This window comes from Thamnophis sirtalis, unplaced genomic scaffold, assembly GCF_051295495.1.
Source record: "Thamnophis sirtalis isolate CommonGarterSnake01/CBP01778 unplaced genomic scaffold, rThaSir2_p1.2 scaffold_4, whole genome shotgun sequence".
Classification (NCBI taxonomy): Eukaryota; Metazoa; Chordata; class Lepidosauria; order Squamata; family Natricidae; genus Thamnophis; species Thamnophis sirtalis.
In genome coordinates, this window is record NW_028261384.1 from 119938919 (window position 1) to 119961680 (window position 22762).

Below are 22762 nucleotides of genomic sequence, written 5' to 3' on the forward strand. Positions count from 1 at the left end.
GGAGAGGGCTGGGTGATAACTTCCTACAGTCCAAAATAGGGCAATCACAGTGTACAATAAAAACAAGAATCAATTTAATTAGTATTTGATTATGGTTGCAATGATTGCTACCTGCATATTTAATATTTCCCCCTTTAGCCACATTGAAAAGTTTCTATGGAGTGGTGTAGCCTTGATAATAAAAACTATTACAATTGGGAAATAACTCTCCGGGGAGCTTTGATGGCTGCAGCATGTGCACTTTTACGCTGCCCTCCATGGATTATAATATGAGTTGTTTCTTGGCTAAGGAAAAGCCTTATATCGCAGCCTTTTGCCAATCTGGGTCCTCCAGATTTGCTGGCATTGAATTCCTAGACCAGAGGTCTTCAAACTTGGCAACTTTAAGACCTGTGGACTTCAACTCCCAGAATTCTCTGGGATAATTTGTTTAATAAAATCTTGGAAGTCGGCCCCAATCCTGTTCTGGTAGTTTCCAAAGAGCAAAGATCAGAACCCTTCATGAAGATGATATATTTATCAAAGAGAAGACTCTTATGTTCAGTTATTGGCTCCTCTAGCAGTGTCTCTCAACCTGGGCAACTTTAAGACTTGTGGACTTCAACTCCCAGAATTCCCCAGCCAGCACAGAAGTAAGTTAGAAATTGTGGAATTTAAAATTCCAGTATTGGATTATACCCAGTGGCTAACCTGAAACAGAGGAACAACTAAGCAGATTTTTCAATTAAAAAATCTCCATCCTATAATTCCATCACTATGATATTTCACAATAAACCAAACGTTACATAGCAACCTTGCAAATAAAACCGAAAGCCAAATAAAAATACACACAGAAGCCCGGTTATCTGAGATGAATTTTTAATAGAAGTCATACTTTTTTCTTAGAAAGTACTTTTTTTTTCTTTTTTAACAAAACAAAACAAAAAAGAGCAGGGTATTTGCTATGGCCCTTTACATTAGGATAAGAAAATTCCAAACAGATTCAAACAGCAAAGAAAAAAAGAAGGGGGAGACAAAAATATTTTTAAAAAATGCAAACCCACTGGGTTTGAAGTAAAACAATGTTGTTCAAGAGGGGGTGGGGGGGACTTTTGTTAGAAAAAAAATAAGACAGAATTAAAACAAATTAAGACAAGAAACTACCATGCCGAAAATATATATAAATATATATATATATTTAGAGAGAGAGAAGGCAGGCCCACCTCCAGAGCCAATTCCTCGTTCCAGAGAAGCACAAACCTCTGGATGAGTTACTATGAGTCCAAGCTAAGATTTGCAAACCCTTAGTAGTAAACTCTTAAGTGCAGAATTAAGCTAGACTTGTATTTTTTTCCTTTGCTACCCATTTGCTTCTGCTTTATAAAAGGTGCACATCAGAGGTTAAGTTCAACCTTTATACCAAGTGAAATCCTTCAAACACACTAAAGTGCTATGTAAGTGCTAGGTATTGTTATTAGGTTCACAACTGGTATTTTATACACTTAACTTTGGAGTAAGCCCCTTCTAATGCAGGGAGTCCAGCTTCTGAATAAACATGCATAGGATTGGATTGTGATGTCTCTAACTTGGGGCCTACCAATAATTTGTCAGCTGTAGCTTTGTCCTAATAAATAAAAGGGTGTGCAATGAATGTGGCATGGAATGTGCACCACTGCTAAGGAACTAAAATCAGAAGCTGCAGTGGAGCAAACTCACAGGGCTCTCAATGTGCTTTCCTTCTGCACCTTATGCCAAGGGCTGCTCCATACAATGGACACTTGTTTTCCTAGATGGAAGCTTCCAAAAGTGGATTGCAACAGACGCTAACCATGCATTTTCACGCATATTTTCCCCACATGCCTGCTATGTATTGTAGACAAGTTACTGAAGGTGCTAAATAGCACTAGGTCTCCATAGTGAGGCACTTGTTATTCCTAAAATAAGGGAATGCAAATATTGATCAGGCTTTATAGTGTTGCAAGCAGGGAGCATATAATTTATTTTTGGCAAATCATCTCCGAATCTCGGCTCTATAATGCAAGAATACCCTGTTGGATTATATAATTATGCAATGTTTTAACTCCATCTGTCTTACCATGAAGCCTGACGTTTGAATTTGGGGGTGGCGGTGGTAGAGAATTTGGGACTTTTATTCTGGTAAGGAGTTGTGTAGGTAGCAAAAATAGCCTCAGGTGTGAAAGTAAATGATTGTGACAAGTAGCTTACAAGGGACAGAAGCAGAAGCAGCATATGCAGATCAGAAGAAAGAAGTGGAGACACAACCTGGTTTCTTTTAAAGTTATATCTCTACTTGTTATCCCTCTTTTTGATAGGAAAGCAATTAATGCAAGAACCCTAGATGTCCACAGAGAAGGGCAAGTGATGCTTATGTTCAGAACGCAGAACTCAACATTTGTTGCATGCAACTATTCCTTGAACCAAAATTGTGACCAGAATTTCCACTGCTAAACAAGATGGTGGTTAAAAGAGTGCCCCCCCTCTCTTTTTGCCTCAGTTGTTAAAGTAAATCACTGCAGCTAAGAGAATCATGCAGTCTTTAAGCGAATCTGACTCCTCTCGTTGACTCTGTCACAAGCCAGCTGGGTGGGAGGGTCGCAAATAGCAACCACATGATCCTGGGATGCTGCAAACCTTAAAAAAATAGATGCCAGTGGGGGCCAAGGACCTGATCACGTGACTGTGGGGAAGCTGCTAAGGTTGTAAGTGCAAGGTGTGGTTGTAAGTGTGAGGACCGATTGTAAATCACTTTTTTTCAGTGCCATTGCAATTTCTAATGGTCACTAAACAAATGGCTGTAAGTCAAGGACTTCTTGTCTAAAGTCTACTCACATGCAATTGAACAAGGTGAAATAAGAAAATAAGAGCCTTCCCTTTCTCTGATTTCTCCCCCCCCCCTCCCGAAAATGCAGTGTCATCCCGACAATGGGCAGCCTTCCAATTGAGGAAGGGTAGGCTAGGATATAATTTCAAGATTATCCTGGTTATTTTGCCTACAGGGTTTGCAAATCCTAATTTTATTGTCATAGGTTTTTCTTTTATTCTTTTAAATCATCCATCACCACCATAGCAGTTTCAGCAATATTACCAGCAAGGGATTGAGGAGGTGACAGGTCAAAGTGCTCTTTTGGCTGCTGGCCATGATATGCAGAGAGGATGGCATCCAATTCCCCCTTCAGAACAGAGGAGGCAAGCTGAGATGAATGGTTTTCAGTTCATTTACTCCTGTTAGCCCAGACCCGGGCAGGTTCTAGCAGCAAATGGAGAGTCAAAGTTAACTCCAGCAAGCCAAGTCTGCTGGGAGAAGCAGAGATGATCGAATCTGGACCTCCTCCAAGTGAAGGAACCTGAGAAGGCTCTGCAGCACACCCTGTCCCCAGGAGCAGGGAGCCCGAAACTAGGATTGAGATGAAGCAGGGAAGTTGGGGGTCAGGGGGGGAGCAGAAGGCACCCCGAGCATAGCTGCCTCTCAGTGGTGTATGGAGGGAGGGGGTGGGGTGTGTCTCTGTGGAAAAGCTGAAGGCATCTCAACACCCGCAACTTTACCAAGAAGCCGCAGCTCAGTGGCAGAGGGCCATTCCTTTCCCACCCTGCGTTGTGTCCATGAACCACTTGGCTGCCCCGTTTCCTCTCTAACTGTGGGCTGGGAACCTTTTGCACGTTCAGACTAGAGTTGGAAAAAGAAGAAGAAAATGGTCGGGGGGGGGGAATAAAAGGTGCAAGAGAAAACAATGGCTACTTGAGTTGGGGGTGGGTGGGTGTTTCATTAAGAAGAACAGAGTGAAAATCCAGAAACAACACCCCCCCACCCCCCATTTTCCTTCTCCTCCCTTCCCCATTTTCCACCCCTCAGGGGTGACCGATATTAAAGTGCAGCTGGATACAAAGAGATTGCTGGGAGATCCAAGATTGCAAGTGGGAAGAAGGGAGGGAAGGAGAGAGGGAGGGAGGGGGAAGTGTTTTCTTTAGCGCTGTCAGACATTGTGCAAGGGAAGGGCCCCTATTCTCTCCCACCCCATCCGACGGGAGTCTGACTCTTCCCATTTACTGAGTCTGGGCTGGCTCCTCGGCAGCAGGTACTGGGGACTGGCCTTGGGAGGAGGGCCCCAGGGGCTGGGAAGGCTGGTGGTTTGTAGATGGGGAGTCACTCTCAGGGTCCTCGGTCTCCTCGTCTGAGACGCCGTCAAGACGGAAGACCTGCCGCACAGTGCGGCTGGTGAAGGTGAGAGGTGTGCGCCTGCAAATGGACAGGAGAGAAAAGGGAGATGTCACTGTTACATCACAGCTAAAACACAGAACCTGAGCTAACATCCTGTTTAGAAGCTGGAATTTCCCTCTGTATAACACATAGACACCCCCTCCCTGATATATATGTATATATTAGACAGACAGACAGACAGATAGATATGAAGATAAAGAGAGATATCAGGGACGCAGTGGCTCAGTGGCTAAGACGCTGAGCTTGTCAATCAGAAAGGTTGGCAGTTCGACAATATGAATCCCTAGTGCCGTGTAATGTTACTTGCCCCAGTTTCTGCCAACGTAGCAGTTCGAAAGCATGTAAAAATGCAAGCAGAAAAATAGGGACCAGCTTTGGTGAGAAGGTAACAGCGTTCCGTGCGCCTTCAGCATTTAGTCATGCCAGCCACATGACCACGGAATTGTCATCAGATAGTGCTGGCTCTTCAGCTTAGAAATGGAGAGAGCACCGCCCCCTAGAGTTGGGAACGACTAGCATTTATGTGATAGATAGATAGATGGATGGATGGATGGATGGATGGATGGATGGATGGAAGGAAGGAAGGCTAGATAGATATACATATACAGATAGATATAGATATAGATAGATATAGAGATAAATAGATATAGATATTAGCTTCTTTGAATTTGGTAAAAGAAAACAAAATAGACAACCTCCAAAATATTATGTGTTCCGTTACTTTGCTGTCTCTAGTTCTGGCTTAGCTAACGGAGTGATGTATCTTATTCTCTAGTTTGTTTTCTTTTGCCAAGTTCAAATAAGCTAAAAACATTTTACCTACAGGATTTCCCCAAATCTGTGCAACTCTTAACACAGCTCCAATTGTTCAGTTTAAAGCCGCAGCCAATCAGGCTGCTAATGCCAAACAAAGCAGGGCAGACACCAAAGAGATGCAGAGAGCAGTAGCTGCCATCTGCATTCCGGGAGCACCGTGACCAAGGTCAGCCTCCTTCATTTTCTTTGAGAGTTGAGGGAAATGTAGGTTGTACCTACAATGTAGGTCTCTATTTGGCAACCTGTCCCACTCATGTTCCTCTCCTATCCAGTGTCTTGGTGAGACACAGGGGTGCTTTGACTTCTGTTTCTAATACCTGATTTCTGATAACAAGGTGGCGCAGTGGTTAAATGCAGCACTGCAGGCTACTGCTAGATCAGCAGGTCAGCGGTTCAAATCTCACCAGCTCAGGGTTGACTCAGCCTTCCATCCTTCCGAGGTGGGTAAAATGAGGACCCAGATTGTTGGGGGCAATATGCTGACTCTCTGTAAACCGCTTAGAGAGGCCTGAAAGGCCTATGAAGCGGTATATAAGTCTACTGCTATTGCTATTGCTATTGCTATAACTTCCATAATTCAGCATTTCTGCAGCACTGTCTGCATTGCATAATCTAATATTGTGGCTGCACACCGGCTGCCTCCACAAGCAAGACCCTTGTATATTCCCTCAGAGGAAGCTCCCAAAACTAATTTAAGTTTCCAAAGCTTTTGCCTTCTGACTGCTTTCTGTTCAACACAGTAATATATGGGTAAAAATTTTTTATTGGTCCACAGTGTGTGCCTATGCGTCTGTGCATCTCTGTAATAACTAGTTTCATTTTTTTCCTTTTTCAATGTGAAATTGTGCTATTTCATAAGAAAAAAGAGAAACCCAGTAATTAAGGCATTGCTTTATCTTTCATAAGAGAGAGATGATTAAGGCTGAGGGTGATTAATTACTAATGTGGTGCCAGGTTGAATGTTAAGCAATTAAGAGGTTTTAAGAAAGGGCCGTGAAGGAGCTCAGGAGGCCCCCAAATATATAAGCATGCTTTGTCAGTCAGCATTAAATGGTTATTACACTGTTATTACCTTACATTTAGGCATCCTGCCCCCAAAAACCAAATCAATGTGGGTAAAAAAGAATTTATTAACGTATGAGAATACCAAGAAGAAAGAATATTTTGTAGCTGAGGATTGAACTGTGATGTTCTTGATTGGATACCACAACTGTGGTCTTTTTTGCAGACATTTCATTACCAAAGTAAGTAACATCATCAGTATTAGTAGGGAGAGGAATTTGTTCTCATTTTATAAACTAGTGACTTGCTCTGTCAGTGTTGGTGGGAATGGTTTTGGTAATTCCTTTATTGGGCTGTTGTCTACTGTTACTTTGTTTAGCTGTTCCTTGATGGGGTACCACCAAGACCATTCCCATCAACATTGACAGTGCAAGCTATTAGTATATAAAATGAGAACAAATCCCAAACACTGATGATGTTACCTAGTTTGGTAATGAAAAGTCTGCAAGAAAACAGCCAAGCTTAGAGAGCACCAAGGACCCACAATACGTAAGAATATAAGAGAGGATGTATTCTATGGTGTGTGTGTGTATGGGTGGGGGGAGGATAGCAACTCCACTCCTCAATATAAAGCCCTTTTTGGTGAATTACAATATCTCAATTTAGGGATTTAAACCTGCACTTGGTTTATTAGGAAATATACCAGTACTAATAAGGCTCAGTTTTTTCATACTTTGAAATTTAGGATAATGGCAGTATGCAAGAAAAATGCTTTTGAAGTATATGTTATGTACACACACTGATATGTAAACAGCCTCATCAAAACAGTTTCTAAGCAATGCATACAAGTTTAAATGTGTTCTTTAAAGTTATTAGTAAGAGAGTTACCAACTCTGTGGTGCCAAGCATATTGCTGCCACTGGCAAGCCACAGTCTCACTCTTTCCCACGTTTTAAACCTGAACTCTCAAATTGCCAATGTTTTTTGTTCTCTCTCCTTTGTTTGAGGATGTGATTATTGGTAAGTAGCAGCAAAACCAAAGGAGAAGCATTGTTCTCTGGGAAAGGAGGAAAATGTCCTTGATTGAAGAATACGTTCTATCCATTAACCCCCTTGGCTGGGTCTTAAATCCACAGGAGCTGTTCAAAGGAAAGCAGCACTTACCGCAATCACAAGGATTCTTGCTACTAGAGAGAAGCCACAAAGAAGAGCTAGCACAAGCCTACAGAGCGCTTTTGTATCCCACCCCACTTTTGCTGGGATAGCTAGACACATCTAGAAGCTCACGCGGGTAGCAAGCTCTCCCTGCCTTCTCCTGCTACAGTTTAAGCATTCTTTGGCCTGGGGTTCAAAGTTGCCAGATGCATCAAGCAAGCATTCCAGCAGTTTTCGCTGATGGCCAAAGCAGACATATTGGGCCTGGCAAAAAACACAGGGGAAAGCAATGAAAGAGCCCACAAATCAAACTGACCTGTACAGCAGGACTGGAGGAGGAAGTGATTAAATCTTAAACTTTGCGCCACTGACCAATTCCTGTCTCCCAGCTGCATTAGCATTGGAAAAATGAGGGGGAGCATACTTACAGCTTGAGAGGAAAAGAACGCTAAAGACTTGGGTTCAAATCACAACTCGGCCATAAAGACTGACCACTCAGCCCTCTTCCTAGGTTGTGGTGAAGCTAAAGCAGTGTGAGACAAATTCAAGATCTATGCATGCCTTTCTCATTTCCTTGAAGAATGGGCCAGAAAGCAAATAAGCAGAAGGTTGGAAAATATTGGAAGTCTCGTAAGGAAGTCACTTGATCCTCTAGAGTTGCAGTTTAATAATGTTTGTGAATCTGAGTGCTTGTGTTGTGTACATGTGCATGCAAACATTATGGACTGCAACTCAGTGGTACAGCACAGACTTTGTTCACAGAAAGTCCCAAATTCAATTCTTCTTGAATTAAAAAGGATCTCCGCGCCCCTCAGATTCTACATCCACAGCCTGAGAAACCTGGGTTAATGTAGTTCGACAAATAACTTGCCTTACATGAGACATTTTCTTTACATAAGGGAAAGAATTAAGCACCCCTTCCTCCAGTCATAAATTGGGAGCATCCTACGGCTACATTTTGTGCTTAAAAAATAAAAACAGGAAGCCAGCAAATCATGGATCTCTGCTTTCAAGTCTGTTTTAACTTAACTGGGAACAAGGAAGCGGAGAGTTTTTGTGTTGCAAGTGCACACCCACGCATATACACAATCCCACCTCAAAAATACACAGCACACACATGCAGAACATGGGGAGGAGGGTGAAGGGGGAGAGTGAGAACATACTTCCGTTGACGTCGTTCTAACTTGCTGCTGAGTCGAAAAAAGGATGAAATGGAAGAAAGGGAAAAAAAAAGGAAAGATGCAAACATGAACACATGATCTGGAAAGAACGCCACTTTGAAAGAGGAGAAGCAGCATCAAAAAGGAAACAAGAGGAGTGTGAGGTAGGCAATTCAGGTTTTTAGGCAGAAGAATAGTTGCTTTAGATCAGGGGTGTCAAACCTGCGTCCCGCGAGCCAGGTGCCTCACGTGCTGGCCACGCTCACCCCCGTTTTATCGAAGGGGGGGGAGGAAGTCGCAATATGACATGTGACGACAAAATGACGCAGCGAGTTTGACACCCCTGCTTTACAAAGAATTGTCTGATTTTAAATTGGGGGTAGACTGAAGACTTAAATGGCTACAGAATTAGCCTCTCGTTTGTGGGAAAGGATTAGAAAGTGTGCAGAATCTCCAGGACATCAGGTTTTAAAATGGCTGCAATCAGGGAAATGAAACTACAGGTAGTCCACTTATAACCATTCGCCTAGTGAATGTTTGAAGTTACAATAGCAACAAAAAATGTAGTAAGGCAATTGCAGCATCCCCATGGTCACGTGATCAAAATTCGGACGCTTGGCATTTGGCATGTATTGATGACCGTTGCTGTGTCCCCGGGTCATGGCTTGTTTGTTTTTGCGATCTTCTGACAAGCAAAGCCAATGGGAAAGCCAGATTCACTTAACAACCGTGTCACTAACTTAACAACAGCAGTGATTCACTTAACAAATGTGGCAGGAAAGATAGCAATATAGCAATAGCAGTAGACTTATATACCGCTTCATAGGGCTTTCAGCCCTCTCTAAGCGGTTTACAGAGAGTCAGCATATTGCCCCCAACAATCTGGGTCCTCATTTTACCCACCTCGGAAGGATGGAAGGCTGAGTCAACCCTGAGCCGGTGAGATTTGAACCGCTGAACTGCTGATCTAGCAGTAGCCTGCAGTGCTGCATTTAACCACTGCGCCACCTTGGCTCTTAGATCATAAGATCATAACCTGGGCAAAACTGTCCTACATAGCAAGGGACATTTTGAGCTCAGTTGTGGTCACAAGTCGAGGACTACTGTATATCACCTCTGGGCAAGGGATTCTTACAGGTAATCCTTGAGGTATGACTGTAATGGAGCCATCATGGTTGTAAGTTCTGATAGTCATAAAATGAATTACGACCTTTTTTTTGCAGTAGGTGTTAAACGGATCACCAGTCATTAAATGAATGTCACAGTCATTATGTGTGCAACGTTGTCATTAAGGAAATCAATAGTTCACTATAATTTTGCCAAAAATCGGAAGTGCCGGGTTTTGGTAAAACTGTTGTAAAATATGGTCATGGGATTATGGGACATGCAAACAGCCGTAAATAGGTCTTGCCAATCACTCAATTTTTGGTCATGTAACTTGGGGACACACACACATCCATCGTAGCTTCAAATCCAGGTCATAAGTAGCCCCAAGGGAGGTCCATTGTAACCATGAACAGTTGCTAAGTGACTGGTCGTAAGTTGAGGACTACCTGTACTTGCTTTACAACTCCAACACTACCAGAATCAGGTTGCCAATACAGAGTGCTGAATTTGACTCAGAGAGGTCTAAATTCAAATCAAGCACAATTGAGGATAAATCTGAGTGACTGACCTTAATCTAGTCCAGTGTTTCTCAACCTTGGCTACTTGAAGATGTCTGGACTTCAACTCCCAGAATTCCCCAGCCAGCGAATGCTGGCTGGGGAATTCTGGGAGTTGAAGTCCAGACATCTTCAAATTGCCAAGGTTGAGAAACACTGATCTAGTCACTATGGCCCACCGCACAGACTTCTACAAACCCCTTGGAGAAACAGCTTCACACCACTGATCCGTATAAAACTACTATCACATCAAAATATATTTCAGGCTCCCTAACAATATGCATATGACTGTTGTTGTCCCTTCTATAGATAAAACAGAAAACCTTTTAGATCAGGTGAGCAATTATAACAACTTTACGACCTGTGGACTTTAACATGGCTGGCTCAGGAATTCTGGGAGTTGAAGTCCACAGGTTGTAAAGTTGCCATAGCTGCCTACCACTGTTTTAGATTTTATATTCTCAGTAGAATTCTTCAAAAAAGCTAAAATACTATACTGGAAGAATTTATGGGAGTTAAGCACCAACATTTCTGAAGAGAAACAGGTTGAAGAAAGCTGTTATGAATGTTCTAAACACCCCACATGGTTCATGGAATTCTTCCAGAAAGATAGACTAAGAAAAAAATATATAAAACAGGTAGTCCTCAACTTCAAAGATTGACTTAGTGACTGTTCAACGTTACAACGGCGCTGAAAAAAGTGAGTTATGACCATTTTTAACACTTATGACCGTTGCAGTATCCCTATGGTCCCGTGACAATGGACTCATGTTTATGACAGTTGCAGAGTCCTGGAGTCATGGGATCTCCTTTGGCGACCTTCCAACAAGCAAAGTCAATGGGGAAGCCAGGTTTGCTTAACAACCGAGTTACTAATTTAAAGAACTGCAGTTCTTAACAAATGTCGTGAGAAAAGTTGTAAAATGGGGCAAAACCCATTTAACAAATTTCTCACTTAGCCACATAAATTTGGGGCTCAATTGTGATCATAGGTTGAGGACTACCTGTAAAAAATAATTCGCTCCTGTTGTAGACACAGAAACAGAAAATATTACAGCTCCTAGGGTTTCCTAGCCATTCTCATTTTCATTCTCTCTCTCTCTCTCCTCCCTCCTTCCCTCTCTCCTTCTGGCACTGAATTAATATTCTATAGTCCAGATGTAGGTGACCTCCATATGGTCTGGATTTGCATAATGGTGTGGGATCTTGTAATCCAAAACATCTCCCAGAACCAAGTTGTCTATCCTTGCTGTAGCATATTTACAAACAGACTAGAGGGGAGGCAGAAATAATGAACACAGCAAAAAGAGGAAGGACAGGGACAAAAATATACAGTGTCCTTGAGCATTTTGGGAGAAAAAGACACACACACAGAGATTAGCAGGATAACCATTCCTAGATTCGTTTGGGCTGAAAACATTATAGAGAAGCATACTGCTTTTTAACTCAATTAAAGGTGGTCCTCGTTTAACAACCACTTATTCAGCGACCAATCAAACTTACAACAGTGCTGAATGAATGGTAGTTACACTGTTCAAGCTTTTAGGTCAGTTGCAGTGTCCCTGCAGTCATGTGATCGCCATTTGCAGCCATCTTTGCTGGCTTCCTACAAGCAAAACAACGGGGAAGCTGGCAGGAGGTTGCTAATGGCAACCATGTGACATCCTTGCTTAATGATCTTTAGCATGATTTGCTAAAGGCAACCAGAAGCGCCGGAATTTCCATTGTTAAGTGCCACAGATATGTGACATGGTTCTTTACAAGATAAATTCCAGTCCATCTGCCATTATTAAGTGAGAACTACCTGTATTGCCGAGTCCTGACCATATGATGTTACTCACCTGAGGCGATTCCGCAGGGTGGTGACTTCGCGATTCATGGATTCTGCTGATTCGGTGACATCCTCAAGTTCTCGCTGCATACGACGACGGCTGGCATTGGCCCGCGAGGCCTCTTCTTCCGCCTCCTCCAGCTGACGCTTCAGCTGTTTCAGCCGCAGGTGGCCTTTTTCAACCTGCCAAAAAAAGCCACAGAGGGAAGCCTAAATCAATGCTCCCGAGATAAAGAAACTTAACAGCATAATTCTCTGCAAGTTCAACACTTAAGGGGCCTCAGCATTTTTGTATCAAAAGTTTAAAAAATTAGAAAATATTTCCCAGAATGCATCTGGGGATTGCTTTTAATGCTTCTTAGCGAGACTTATTTCTACATACACAGTTTTAACTTTCTTTGTGGTGTAGCTTGCTTATTTTATTTTTAATGTTTAAATCATGCAAAATAAAGGCATGTGGTGGTGGTGGCGGCGAGATAGGAAAACAGATAATTTGCATGGTACTTTTCAAAAATAAGTTTACTCTTTTTACTCTTTCATCCTTTCCAATAGCTGAACCCTGAGCCCAGTGTCCAGGATGAAAAAAAATAAGGATAGGTTAGCCCAGGGTTTTTCAAACACGACCACTTTTAAGATGCTGGCTGTGGAATTCTGGGAGTTGAAGTCCACACATTTTAAAGTGGTCACATTTGAAAAACATTGGGTTAGCACCAGACGTGGTATTTAGCCGGTTTTGCAGTAGCCTTCCCCCAGGAGTGGGGAAGGGAATGATAATTTTGCAATATCCTTCCCCTGCCACGCTCACCAAGCCACATCATGCACATCAAGCCACCCCCACAGAACCAGTAGTAAAAAAATTTTTAATCCCACTACTGGTTAGCACATTTACAACATACCTGATCTTTATACTGGTCAGCATTTCTTCTCTCTTCATCAACCTGCAGAAGCACTTCCTTGAGTTTCTTCTCTGCCCTCCTCACAAGTTTTCCTGACAGCATCCTCTCTCTAGGAAAGAAGAGAGAAATTTAAGAAGGAATGGATGAACTCACACTGAGTCATTCATTATCTAGAGCAGAGCCATTGAAATCAAGTGGATTTAAGAGTCATAAGTATCTTACTTTTACAATGGATTAAATGGGCTTATTTCACCAATATGAATACAACCAATGAATCCTCCTTGTCCTTCATCCACCACTAAGGAGTGTATTTCTACAGTTCTGTAGAGGTGTCCAACTTGGCGACTTTAAGGCCTGTGGACTGGATGGCAGGCTGGAAATTCTGGGTGTTGAAGTTCCCAGGTCTTAAAGTAGCCAGGTTTGGACTACACTACTCTATAACATAGGAGGAGGATCAAATACACACTACATGTGTTATTGACTATGGAGAGTCTCAGTCATCCAGGTCACGGTTGTCCCAAAGATGTTTTTTCAAGAGGCAACTGGACTTTCTGGTTTTTTCTTTGAAAACATTTCACTTTTCATGCAAGAGGCTTCTTCAGCTCTGACTTCTTCAGCTTCTTCCCCACCATCCAGTCAGAACTGAAGAAGCTTCTTGGATGAAAAGTGAAATGTCTTCAAAGAAAAAAAGCCAGAAAGTCCAGTTACCTCTTGAAAAAGCACCTTTGGGACACACATGTTATTCTTCACCATACAATGAAAACGCTGAACATGGGTGGATAACATGTGGTCTCTGTTTTCTTCTCAAAGACCTTCCTGGTCACCATCATGAGGCAGAAAATATGATAATAGCATAAGCCCTAAAACAGGTTTTTAACAATATACTTAAAAATTAACACTTCCACCCCCACCTCCCCAAATTGAGAAAGAAAACATCATTTACAAGACATGGCTCCAACTACTTTGAATCAACAGCTCATCCACAGTAGACCCTGGAATCCACCACCACCTGGCCCTCCAAAGCAACCAGCCTTGAGATGTAGACTCTTATTCTCATGGCTTTCTAATCATTCTGCCAAGCCATCTTCAGAGCCCAGAATTCAATGCTGGCAGGTTTTGCTGTCATCGCCTCACCTGGACTCCTGTTCCAGCTGTTCTTCTAGCTGGGCCACCTTGGACTCCAGAGTTGCAATGGCCAACTTGTACTTGGACTTCACAGATGAGTCCATCTCACCCAACTTGGCCCTCAAGTCTTTGTTCTGGCGCTCCAGCTGTTGCCGGGCGTTCTCAGTCTTCTGAGAGAAGCTGCGCTCCGCTGCCAATTCGGTGGTGATCGTTTCCACCTGCACGGAGGACAGAATGAGGGAGAAATCAGAAAGCAGCTTCAGCATTGGCTGGATTTAACAGTCCAGATTCAACCTGCTTAGAAGCAGCTGTCTTACCTGCATGCTGAGCTTACGGTAGCGGTCATTCATGAGTTCCATGTTGCTTTGCTCTTCATCCAGTTCCTCTTCCAGCTGGGCAATTCTTGCCTCCAAATGGCGTTTTTCATCCAGAAGAGCGGACCTGAAATGGAAATTAAAGCAACAGTGGTGAAATTAGGGCTTTGTGCCTGGCAGGAAACTAAGAGGGCATTCATTCTCCAGAAGAACATTGAGGCTGCTTGTACAATCTACAGTATTCATTTTTAGCACTACTGAGTCATTGCTTGTCTGCCATCCATTGGACACAAAGGGATGTTGCACACCATGGTTCTGTCAGACAAAATGGCTATCGGATGTCTAAAACCCTCCTAGCATATTCATTTCATTTAGCAAATATCCCTTTTATTGGCTTTATCCTCTAGTTGCCTCCTGTGGGTATGACAGCATTACAACAAGCCCCCAATTGTGGTTCCACCACCAGCATATTTTCTTTGCTGAACATTTGACCAGACTGGCCAATACAGACTGACCTTGTTACTGCATTTTACCGTTATTAAAAGCAGTCATAAAAATGGATGAGAACACAACAGGGTGAAAGACTATAATTAGTCATGGACAAATCTATCTATATAAAAATGGCTGTATGTGTCTATGTTCCAGCATAACTCTGGAATGCCTCGAGCAATTTCAAACAAACTTGGTATACAGATGACTTGCTCTCTGGAGACAAATACTGGGGGGGGGGGTAAGACACTCCTAACACATCTTGGGGTGCATGTTAAGATTCAGCCTGTTGTGCCTTTAAATGGATTCTACTGTACTACTGTAAAATGGATTCTACTGTGCAGTGTAGTGGAGTTGCCATGGTAACAGCTTTCAAAATACTCCACAAGGGGGCTCCCTCTGGTAAGGGGGAAAATCCAACATTAGAAATTATGTTTGGTCCAGACATTTCTCCCCTATAAATAAAATACCCAGAGAACACCGGCTTATTCTTTCTAAAAACCAGTAACACATTATGGCAGTTTTAGAATTAATCATTATAGATAATTCTCACTTAAGGACTGTTTAGAATAACAAGGACATTGCAAAAGGTGCTTTATGGCTTCTAAAGCACTTCCAACCATCAAAAAAAACCCCACACATACCCTTAGCTCATGTGACCTCAATCTGGGTGCTTAATAACCTGTTCACACTTGCAACCAGTTACCAAGCACTCTGCAATCCTGTGATCACCACTGCAATCTTCTCTGCCAGTTTCCCCAAAAGTCAGTAGTGACGCGTGAAGGGAAGATTGCAAACTACAGTGAAAAGAATTTTAACGCGTTCCTTGCCTGCTTGCTAAAGCTCACTAGAATTCCTGTCTGCCTGCCTCTTTCTACCTGCTGCTTAACCACTGCTCTGCTCGATGACCCCAATTCCAGTCTCTTTCGTAGTCATAAGTTAAGTACTACTTGTAGAATAGAGACTGTTAATCAATACAGGGTCAGATTAAATATGAACAATCCATTCCACACAAAAGGGTGAAAATGGAGCTCAGGAGTTGGGAATAAGGGAGTAAGCCGGTTCCTGTGCACTCACTTGCCACTGTTTCCATTGGCCAGCTCATCTGCCAGGTCATCACGCTCCTGTTGTGCCTGCCTCTTGGCTCGCTCTGATGCTGCTAGTTCCTACAAGTGATGGAAAACACGTAGCAAAAGATGGAGTGACCTGGATAAAAATGAGACCTAGCTTCTTGGAAGAACTTTTGATCAATCAGGATATTTCACCCTGCCTCCTGTTTCAGAGCCTTCTGCCAACAAAGCAGGGATTCCCTTCTTACACTTATCAGTAACTAAGAGATCCTATTTTGTTATATAATGTATTTTGGAGGCTCAGATTGAATAACTATATACAGTATGTTGCGCATATCTGCTCTGGGACTCTCTAGGAATTAAAATCCGTGTCTCTCCTGGATTCATATTCCTGTTCAACCTCACAGCATGCCTCCTGCTCACCTCCTGAAGCTGCAGCAGTTCTGCCTCCAGATTTTTCAGCTTCTTCTCATTCTCACGAGACTGAATAAAAATCTCCTCACGAGCTGCACGGGCTTCCTCAACCTCTCGCCAGAGTTCCTTCATCTGGGCCTGGAATTAAGAGAAAAATGAAAGCAGAAGAAGATTATCACGATGGCAGGACTATAAGATTATATTATATATGTATGAGACAATGAGATTATATATATTTGAGACTACCTCTACTATTATTTTATAGCTAAGGTAAAAGTTCCCCTCGCACATATGTGCTAATCATTCCCAACTCTAGGGGGCGATGCTCACCTCCGTTTCAAAACCGAAGAGCCAACGTTGTCTGAAGACGTCTCCATGGTCATGTGGCTGGCATGCCGAAGGCCCATGGAATGCTATCATCTTCCCACTAAAGGTGGTCCCTTTTTTTCTACTTGCATTTTTACATGTTTTCGAACTGCTGGCTTGGCAGGAGCTGGGACAAGTAACAGGGGCTCACTCTGTTACACGGCACTAGGGATTCCAACCGCTGAACTACCGACCCTTCTGATCACCAAGCTTAGTGTAATATTAGTTTTTATAGCTAATTTTGTGTGCTATTATTCATACACACACACACAGATAGTCTTTGTTCAACAACTGTTCACAGTTAACAACAGTAATGAAAAAGAAACTCGATGACCAGTTCTGTCATTTGCAACCTTCACTGGTCTATAAAGCAAAGCTAAAGTAAGATCATAAGCACAGTCACGGTTTCATTTAGCAAATGCTTTGCTTAATGTCCAGTAACCAGTCTGAATTGTGGTTGCTAAATGAAGACTAACTGTATGTTCTTCTCCGCCAGGCTCCCAAAAGCAAGAAAGACAAGCAGTGACTTCCAAGGAGTTTATTTTATTGTTACTCACTTGTAAACTGAAATCTCACCAACGCAAAGCAACTCCTTGCATCAATTAAAGATATACTCTTACTGAGAACTTCTAGGAAGGAGCTATCATAACATTTTTTCTTTTAACCAAGCTATCTAAAGTTTGCTGCCTCTTGGTCCTCTGGAATGAGGCCCCTCCCTCTTGGGAATCCAGACTACATTCCACCACACTCCTCTTTTTAACTTATTTAAAGAGAGCCCCCCACCATGCCAACATTTACCTGGAAGCTCTTTGCAACACAAACGCAACTTCTTATACAATGACAGTTAAAACTCAATATACAATATAGCCCTTTAAAAAACACCCGGGATCTTTCTCCCTGATTGCCTACATTGACTCCGAAAGGTACCTGCAACTTGCGCAGCTGTTTCAAAGCTTCGTCTCTTCCTTTGGTAGTCGCATCCAGTTGTGCCTGGGCTTCCTGAAGATCCATCTCCAACTTCTTGCGGGAAGCAAGCGCTTGGGCCCTTTGCTTCCTCTCAGCATCCAGTTCCGCCTCCAACTCTCGCACCTGTGGAGTTGCAAGGGAGAAAGCATCAGCCGAAAGCTGCCACTTTGATCTGCGGTCAAGGTTACGCTGTGCTCTGAAAGCTACATTCTCCTGCTGCATCTTAGAAGTGGAATAAAAGATGCAGCAGTCTTCTCAGAATGAACAAGGCACCCTTTGGTAGAGCAGTGAAAGCAATCCTAAAAGGGGCATTATAAACTAGGGGCGCTGCGTGCGCTTCCCTCCTTTTCTGCCTTTCTCAGAAGAGATGATATCTCTCAGAAACTGTCCAAACAAGGAGGTTAGTGGGTGGCAGGACTAAATTACTAATCATGATTGCCCCATAAGTGCAAAACAGAAACTGAAGGATAAGATTTGTCCAAACAGAACAGAAACAAAAAAAGGAAGGAGTAGCACCGTAGGTTAAAAATATCCACTCAATAAATTTGAGAATATCCGTGTTTCCCCAAAAATAAGACAGGGTCCTATTTTCTTTTGACCCCCCCGAAATAAGTGCTTGGCCTTATTTTCAGGGGAGGTCTTATTATTTTTGAGGTGCAGGAGGCGGCAAGTGTGGTCACCTCATGGCTGCTGCTGTTGCAATATTTTCGGGGGAGGGCTTATTTTAGCACATGCGCTCAAAACCCTGATTGGGCTTATTATCTGGGGAGGTGTTATTTTCAGGGAAACAGGGTATTGTTGAAAAAAAATCTAAATTAAAACAGGTGGCAATACAAATAATAGTAATACTGATTCAACCTTGGCAATTTGAGACTGAGTGAACTTCAATTCCCAATATTCTCAGCAATGTGAATACAGGCTGTGGAATTCTGGGGGTTGAAGCCTGTATACTTCAAAATTACCAAAGTTGGGAAACCCAGCTGGCGTCACCATTACTTGCCCAACCAAGAAAAAGACTTGGGTTGCATCTTCCCCAAACCCTTCAGAACTGATGTGGGTAGAAATTAAGGTGACCAGATTTTCAGATTGGAAAAGAGGGACGCCCTTGACCGGGGTGGGGGGGGGGCGGCTTGATTAAAAAAAATTTTTTTTGTCAAAAGGTCACCCCAGGACACTGAAACCAGCATAAATACGAATCTGTTGCCAAACAAAATTTTGATCACGTGACCATGAGGATGCTGCAACGGTTGCTAAGTGTGAAAAATGGTCGCAACGGTCGCTAAGTGTGAAAAATGGTCATCAGTCACTTTTTTCAATGCCATTGTAACTTTGGTCACTAAATGTTTTCCCCCTCCTCGAGACTCCTCACTTAGTGACCATCAGAAATACGAATCTGTTGCCAAACATCAACATTTTGATCGCGTAACCATGAGGATGCCACAACGGTCGCTAAGTGTGAAAATGGTCGCTAAGTGTGAAAAATGGTCATCAGTCACTTTTTTCAATGCCATTGTATCTTCCTGATTATTAAAAGTGCAAATTCACTCAGTGTCAATCATGACTCCTGAGTCCATTTCAAAGTATTGTGCATAGAAATTTTAAAAATGGCTTGTTTCAATTTATTTTGGATAGAATCTTTTTTTAAATAGTCTAAGACAATTTAAAAAAAGAATCAACACAGAATACCACTATTTTAAAAAATCATATGCACAATAAATAAAATATTATTTTAAAATACATTGAGCCTATACTCCTTACAGTAAATGACTCATCTGGAAACAAGCCAATAGCATTTTTTGTGCTTTCAAATTTACAGATGTTCCAAAATCAGCTTAAAGTCCAAATATTTAAAGACCACCCCCCTCAAAGCTATCTTACCAGAGCTTTAAATATCTTCTGGGGAGGCCCTGCTAGTAATCCCATTCATGACAAAGGTAGGGTTTTCTCAGGAGGAAGGTCTCAGCTGATGCCCATCCTTTGGAAACCTCCTCCAGAGCAGGGAGCCCTAACCTGCTGTCCATTCAGGAAGGCTGTACAAATTATTCTGTCTTCTAGAGCCATTGGGATTTAATATGGTTTTATCACTGGATTTTCTTTTTATTGTTTTTGTGGAATTGTTACAATGATTTTATAATAATATAATTTTATTTGGCATTTTTGTTGCTGTAAACTGCTGAAAGCCCCTAATAGAATACAAATTAGTTAATAATAAATTAAAAAAGCTGGATGCAAGATATGAAAACACTGCAAACTATTGTTCAAGATAATTTGAGAAAAGGGAATCATTCACCAAGAGTGCTAATAACTACTGCTAAGTTATATAGCAAATCAGATACTAAGGCCTAATGCCACAGAGGGGAGAGAAATTCATAAGTTTTCAAGATTTCCTGCACTGCTTCAAACATATACACTTAATACCAATGAATCCACAGCTATTATTTGATACAAGAAGATGGGTATGGAGAACGGAAAGAAATTTAAATTAATAAAAAAGATGCCACTGAAATCATCTGTTTTAAATTATAATCCCTCTTCCTGACAGTGGATCAATAAAAAAAGATTATGCCCAATTCAAACTGGAAAAATACATTTAGCTCAAAAAAATAAGATCGTCATGGTGATGAAAGAACATGGCAAGTATCCCTAGGAATTATCTATCTCCAGGCAAATAAGGAAATACCTGTTGCTCTGGTCTTTAATGCAATTCTTGCTTAAGGCAGAGCCCTCCCCCCCCGCCCCAAACGACGAGGCAAGCCACCTTGAAGCAAACAGCCTCCGCCACATTTTTTTTTTAAAAAAAAACCATGCAGTGGCAGAAATGTCAGTTGTAGGAAAGCCGGGGAAGAATGGCTGGAGGGGGAAGTGATTTTATGAATTACCTCTCTCTCTCTCACACACACACACACTCTCTCTCTCTCTCTCTCTCACACACACACACACACACAGATGAAAGAACATGGCAAGTATCCCTAGGAATTATCTATCTCCAGGCAAATAAGGAAATACCTGTTGCTCTGGTCTTTAATGCAATTCTTGCTTAAGGCAGAGCCCTCCCCCGAAAAAATGCTTCTGCCGGGCTGCGAGAGCCGTGGAAGCCACGTGGAAGTTGTGAAAAACGGACTCTGTTTGCTGGGCTGGGGGGAGGAGACAGGAGTAAGTAAAATTTACTCCCGAGTAAAATTTTTACTCGGGAGTAAATTTTACTCCCGAGTAAAATTTTTACTCGGGAGTAAAAAGCGGCTGCCGGTCGCGCAGAGAACTTCCACGTGGTTCCATCCAGACTTGCCGCCCGTGCCAGCGCAGCACAGGGGCTGGCTGTGAACTCCGCAAAGCCAAAGGGGGAGAAGGGGGCTGTCTCCTCCCCCCAGCCCAGCGCCTCCCAATTCCCACGGTACCAAATAAGACAATAAGAATAAAATAAGTACATTATTTACAAAACATGATTTATTTTACTCACCACCAGTAAGCGCAGCTGCAACCCCAACAAGAAAGACAAAATAAAATGGAGACTCGCGCATGCGTCCTCAGCTAAGGAGTCCAGCCAATCAGTGAGCTGGTTGGCCAGCTCACTGATTGGCTGGAGTCCAGCCAATCAAATCAGTGAGCGGCAGGCTGGGCTGGCTTAAATTTGTAGGTAGCATAGAACAGAACGATGAGCCAGCCCAGCAGCTGATGGGCGGGAGCTGCGAGCGCCAAAAAAAGTGTGCCTTTTAAAAAAGCGGGCGGGACGCGGGAAAATGCATCAAAAAGCGGGGGTGTCCCGCCAAAAGCGGGACATCTGGTCACCTTAGTAGAAATACCGTCAAATGAACTTAACTGAATTCACAGATGATTTAGAGCCACCAAGGGCTCTTTAACCTTAATAATCTCTTCATCTATTGAGATACAAACTTTGTAAAACACTAGAAATTCTTAGAGAGAGCTTGGAACTATAGACCTGTCATGAAACTAAGAGTTCAGGATGAGCTGATGTTAGCAAAGGATGATAAGAATAAGAAAAAAGAGGTCCTCTAAATAAGTTCAATAAAAGGAAAAGGTAGGGAGGAACTCAGCAGATCAGCTGCTCAATGAAGATGTCAAAATGTTAATGGGCAGCATAGGAAAAGCAGATGTAGTTTTGCTCAGCCTTCTCTAGGAAATTGTAAAAAGCCAGATGAATGGATAGAAGTTTGTGATTGACAGAAATATGGTCAAGGAACACTTTACTTTGAATGAGCATCAAGCCTGACTAGGGAATTCTGGGAGTTGAAGTCCACACATCTTACAGCTGCCAATGTGGAAAAACATTGCATGAAGCAGTTCCTAATCCCTCTTTTTGATCTTAAAACACACCTGGGTCAACAAAGACTGGTCAGATTTTGTGTGTGTGTGTGTGTGGGTCATACCATACACCTTCACTTCTCCTCCTTCCTACCTGCTTGCTGAGCAGTTTCTTCTTGTCATCATTGGCATCATCCCGGTTCTGCAGCTCCCTCTCATGCTGTGCCTTCAGGGCCTGCATATTGACCTCCAGGCGCAGCTTCCCGTCCTCTGCAGCCTGCAGCTCATCTTCCAGTTCCTCCAGTTGTGTTCGCATCTCTTGCGCTTGCTGTTCCAAGGCCCGCTTGGAGCGCTCAAGCTCATGCACCTGATCCCAAAGCAAAAATGTCAGAGACAGGAGAGCCACGTGTAGGTTTTTGCAGAAAGGTGTAAAGCGGAAACAGGTAGGTAGGTGGGTAGGTTGACTAACAGAACATTGAAATATTGTGCCATCACAATGCCATTAGCTCCAGAGGAGGCTGATGGGTCTGGAAACCGCAACATTCCTGAATGAGTAAATATCAAGAATTCTAAGAAGATAAAAAATCTCTTGGTAGGAGGTGAATCATCTCTGATCTAACTCATAAGACTGTGGCCTGCCAGCAGCCAGCAGAGGCAGACTCAGACAGTGAGGAGGTTGAGGAGGAACATGGGCCAGTCCTGGAGTCTGGGGAAGGTTCTGATGAGGGCTCTGTGTTGGAGGCAGAGATGGGGCGAGGGCCCTCTGACATTCATCAGCTGCCTTCAGAGTCAGACACCAGTGGGGCAGAAGAACAGCTGGAGCCTGTTCCTGATATGTGCATGCGCAGAACTGCCAGGAGAAGGGAACAGCTAAGGAACAAGGACCGACTCGTGAGTAAAGGCACAGGTGGACGGTGAATGGCCCCTCCCATAGGGAATAAAGAAGAGCAAAAGGGGAGGGGGGGTTGTAGGAGACAATTAGTTCAATTCATTAGGGTGAAGATCTGTTCCTGACTTC

General features: G+C 42.8%; 1 protein-coding gene across 11 annotated transcripts in view; it reads right to left on the bottom strand.

The window, feature by feature from the left end:
* Positions 1 to 841: 841 nt before the first annotated feature.
* The window catches only part of LOC106553386 (myosin-10), an 87384-nt gene continuing 65463 nt past the window's right edge, over positions 842 to 22762 (bottom strand). For 4 of the 11 annotated variants that reach the window (XM_087713938.1, XM_087713933.1, XM_087713935.1 and 1 more), the window contains 10 exons: positions 21899 to 22111; positions 17446 to 17607; positions 16162 to 16290; positions 15746 to 15834; positions 14183 to 14306; positions 13875 to 14083; positions 12741 to 12849; positions 11855 to 12027; positions 8353 to 8379; positions 842 to 4234 (listed from right to left, as the gene is read on the bottom strand). In XM_087713938.1, coding sequence (XP_087570064.1) covers positions 4042 to 4234; positions 8353 to 8379; positions 11855 to 12027; positions 12741 to 12849; positions 13875 to 14083; positions 14183 to 14306; positions 15746 to 15834; positions 16162 to 16290; positions 17446 to 17607; positions 21899 to 22111 — 1428 coding nt within the window. In that variant the 3' untranslated portion in view covers positions 842 to 4041. Of the gene's footprint in view, positions 4235 to 8352; positions 8380 to 11850; positions 12028 to 12740; positions 12850 to 13874; positions 14084 to 14182; positions 14307 to 15745; positions 15835 to 16161; positions 16291 to 17445; positions 17608 to 21898; positions 22112 to 22762 lie in introns of those variants that run through there. The other 7 variants (XM_087713939.1, XM_014071864.2, XM_087713937.1 and 4 more) reach the window with 3 other exon arrangements.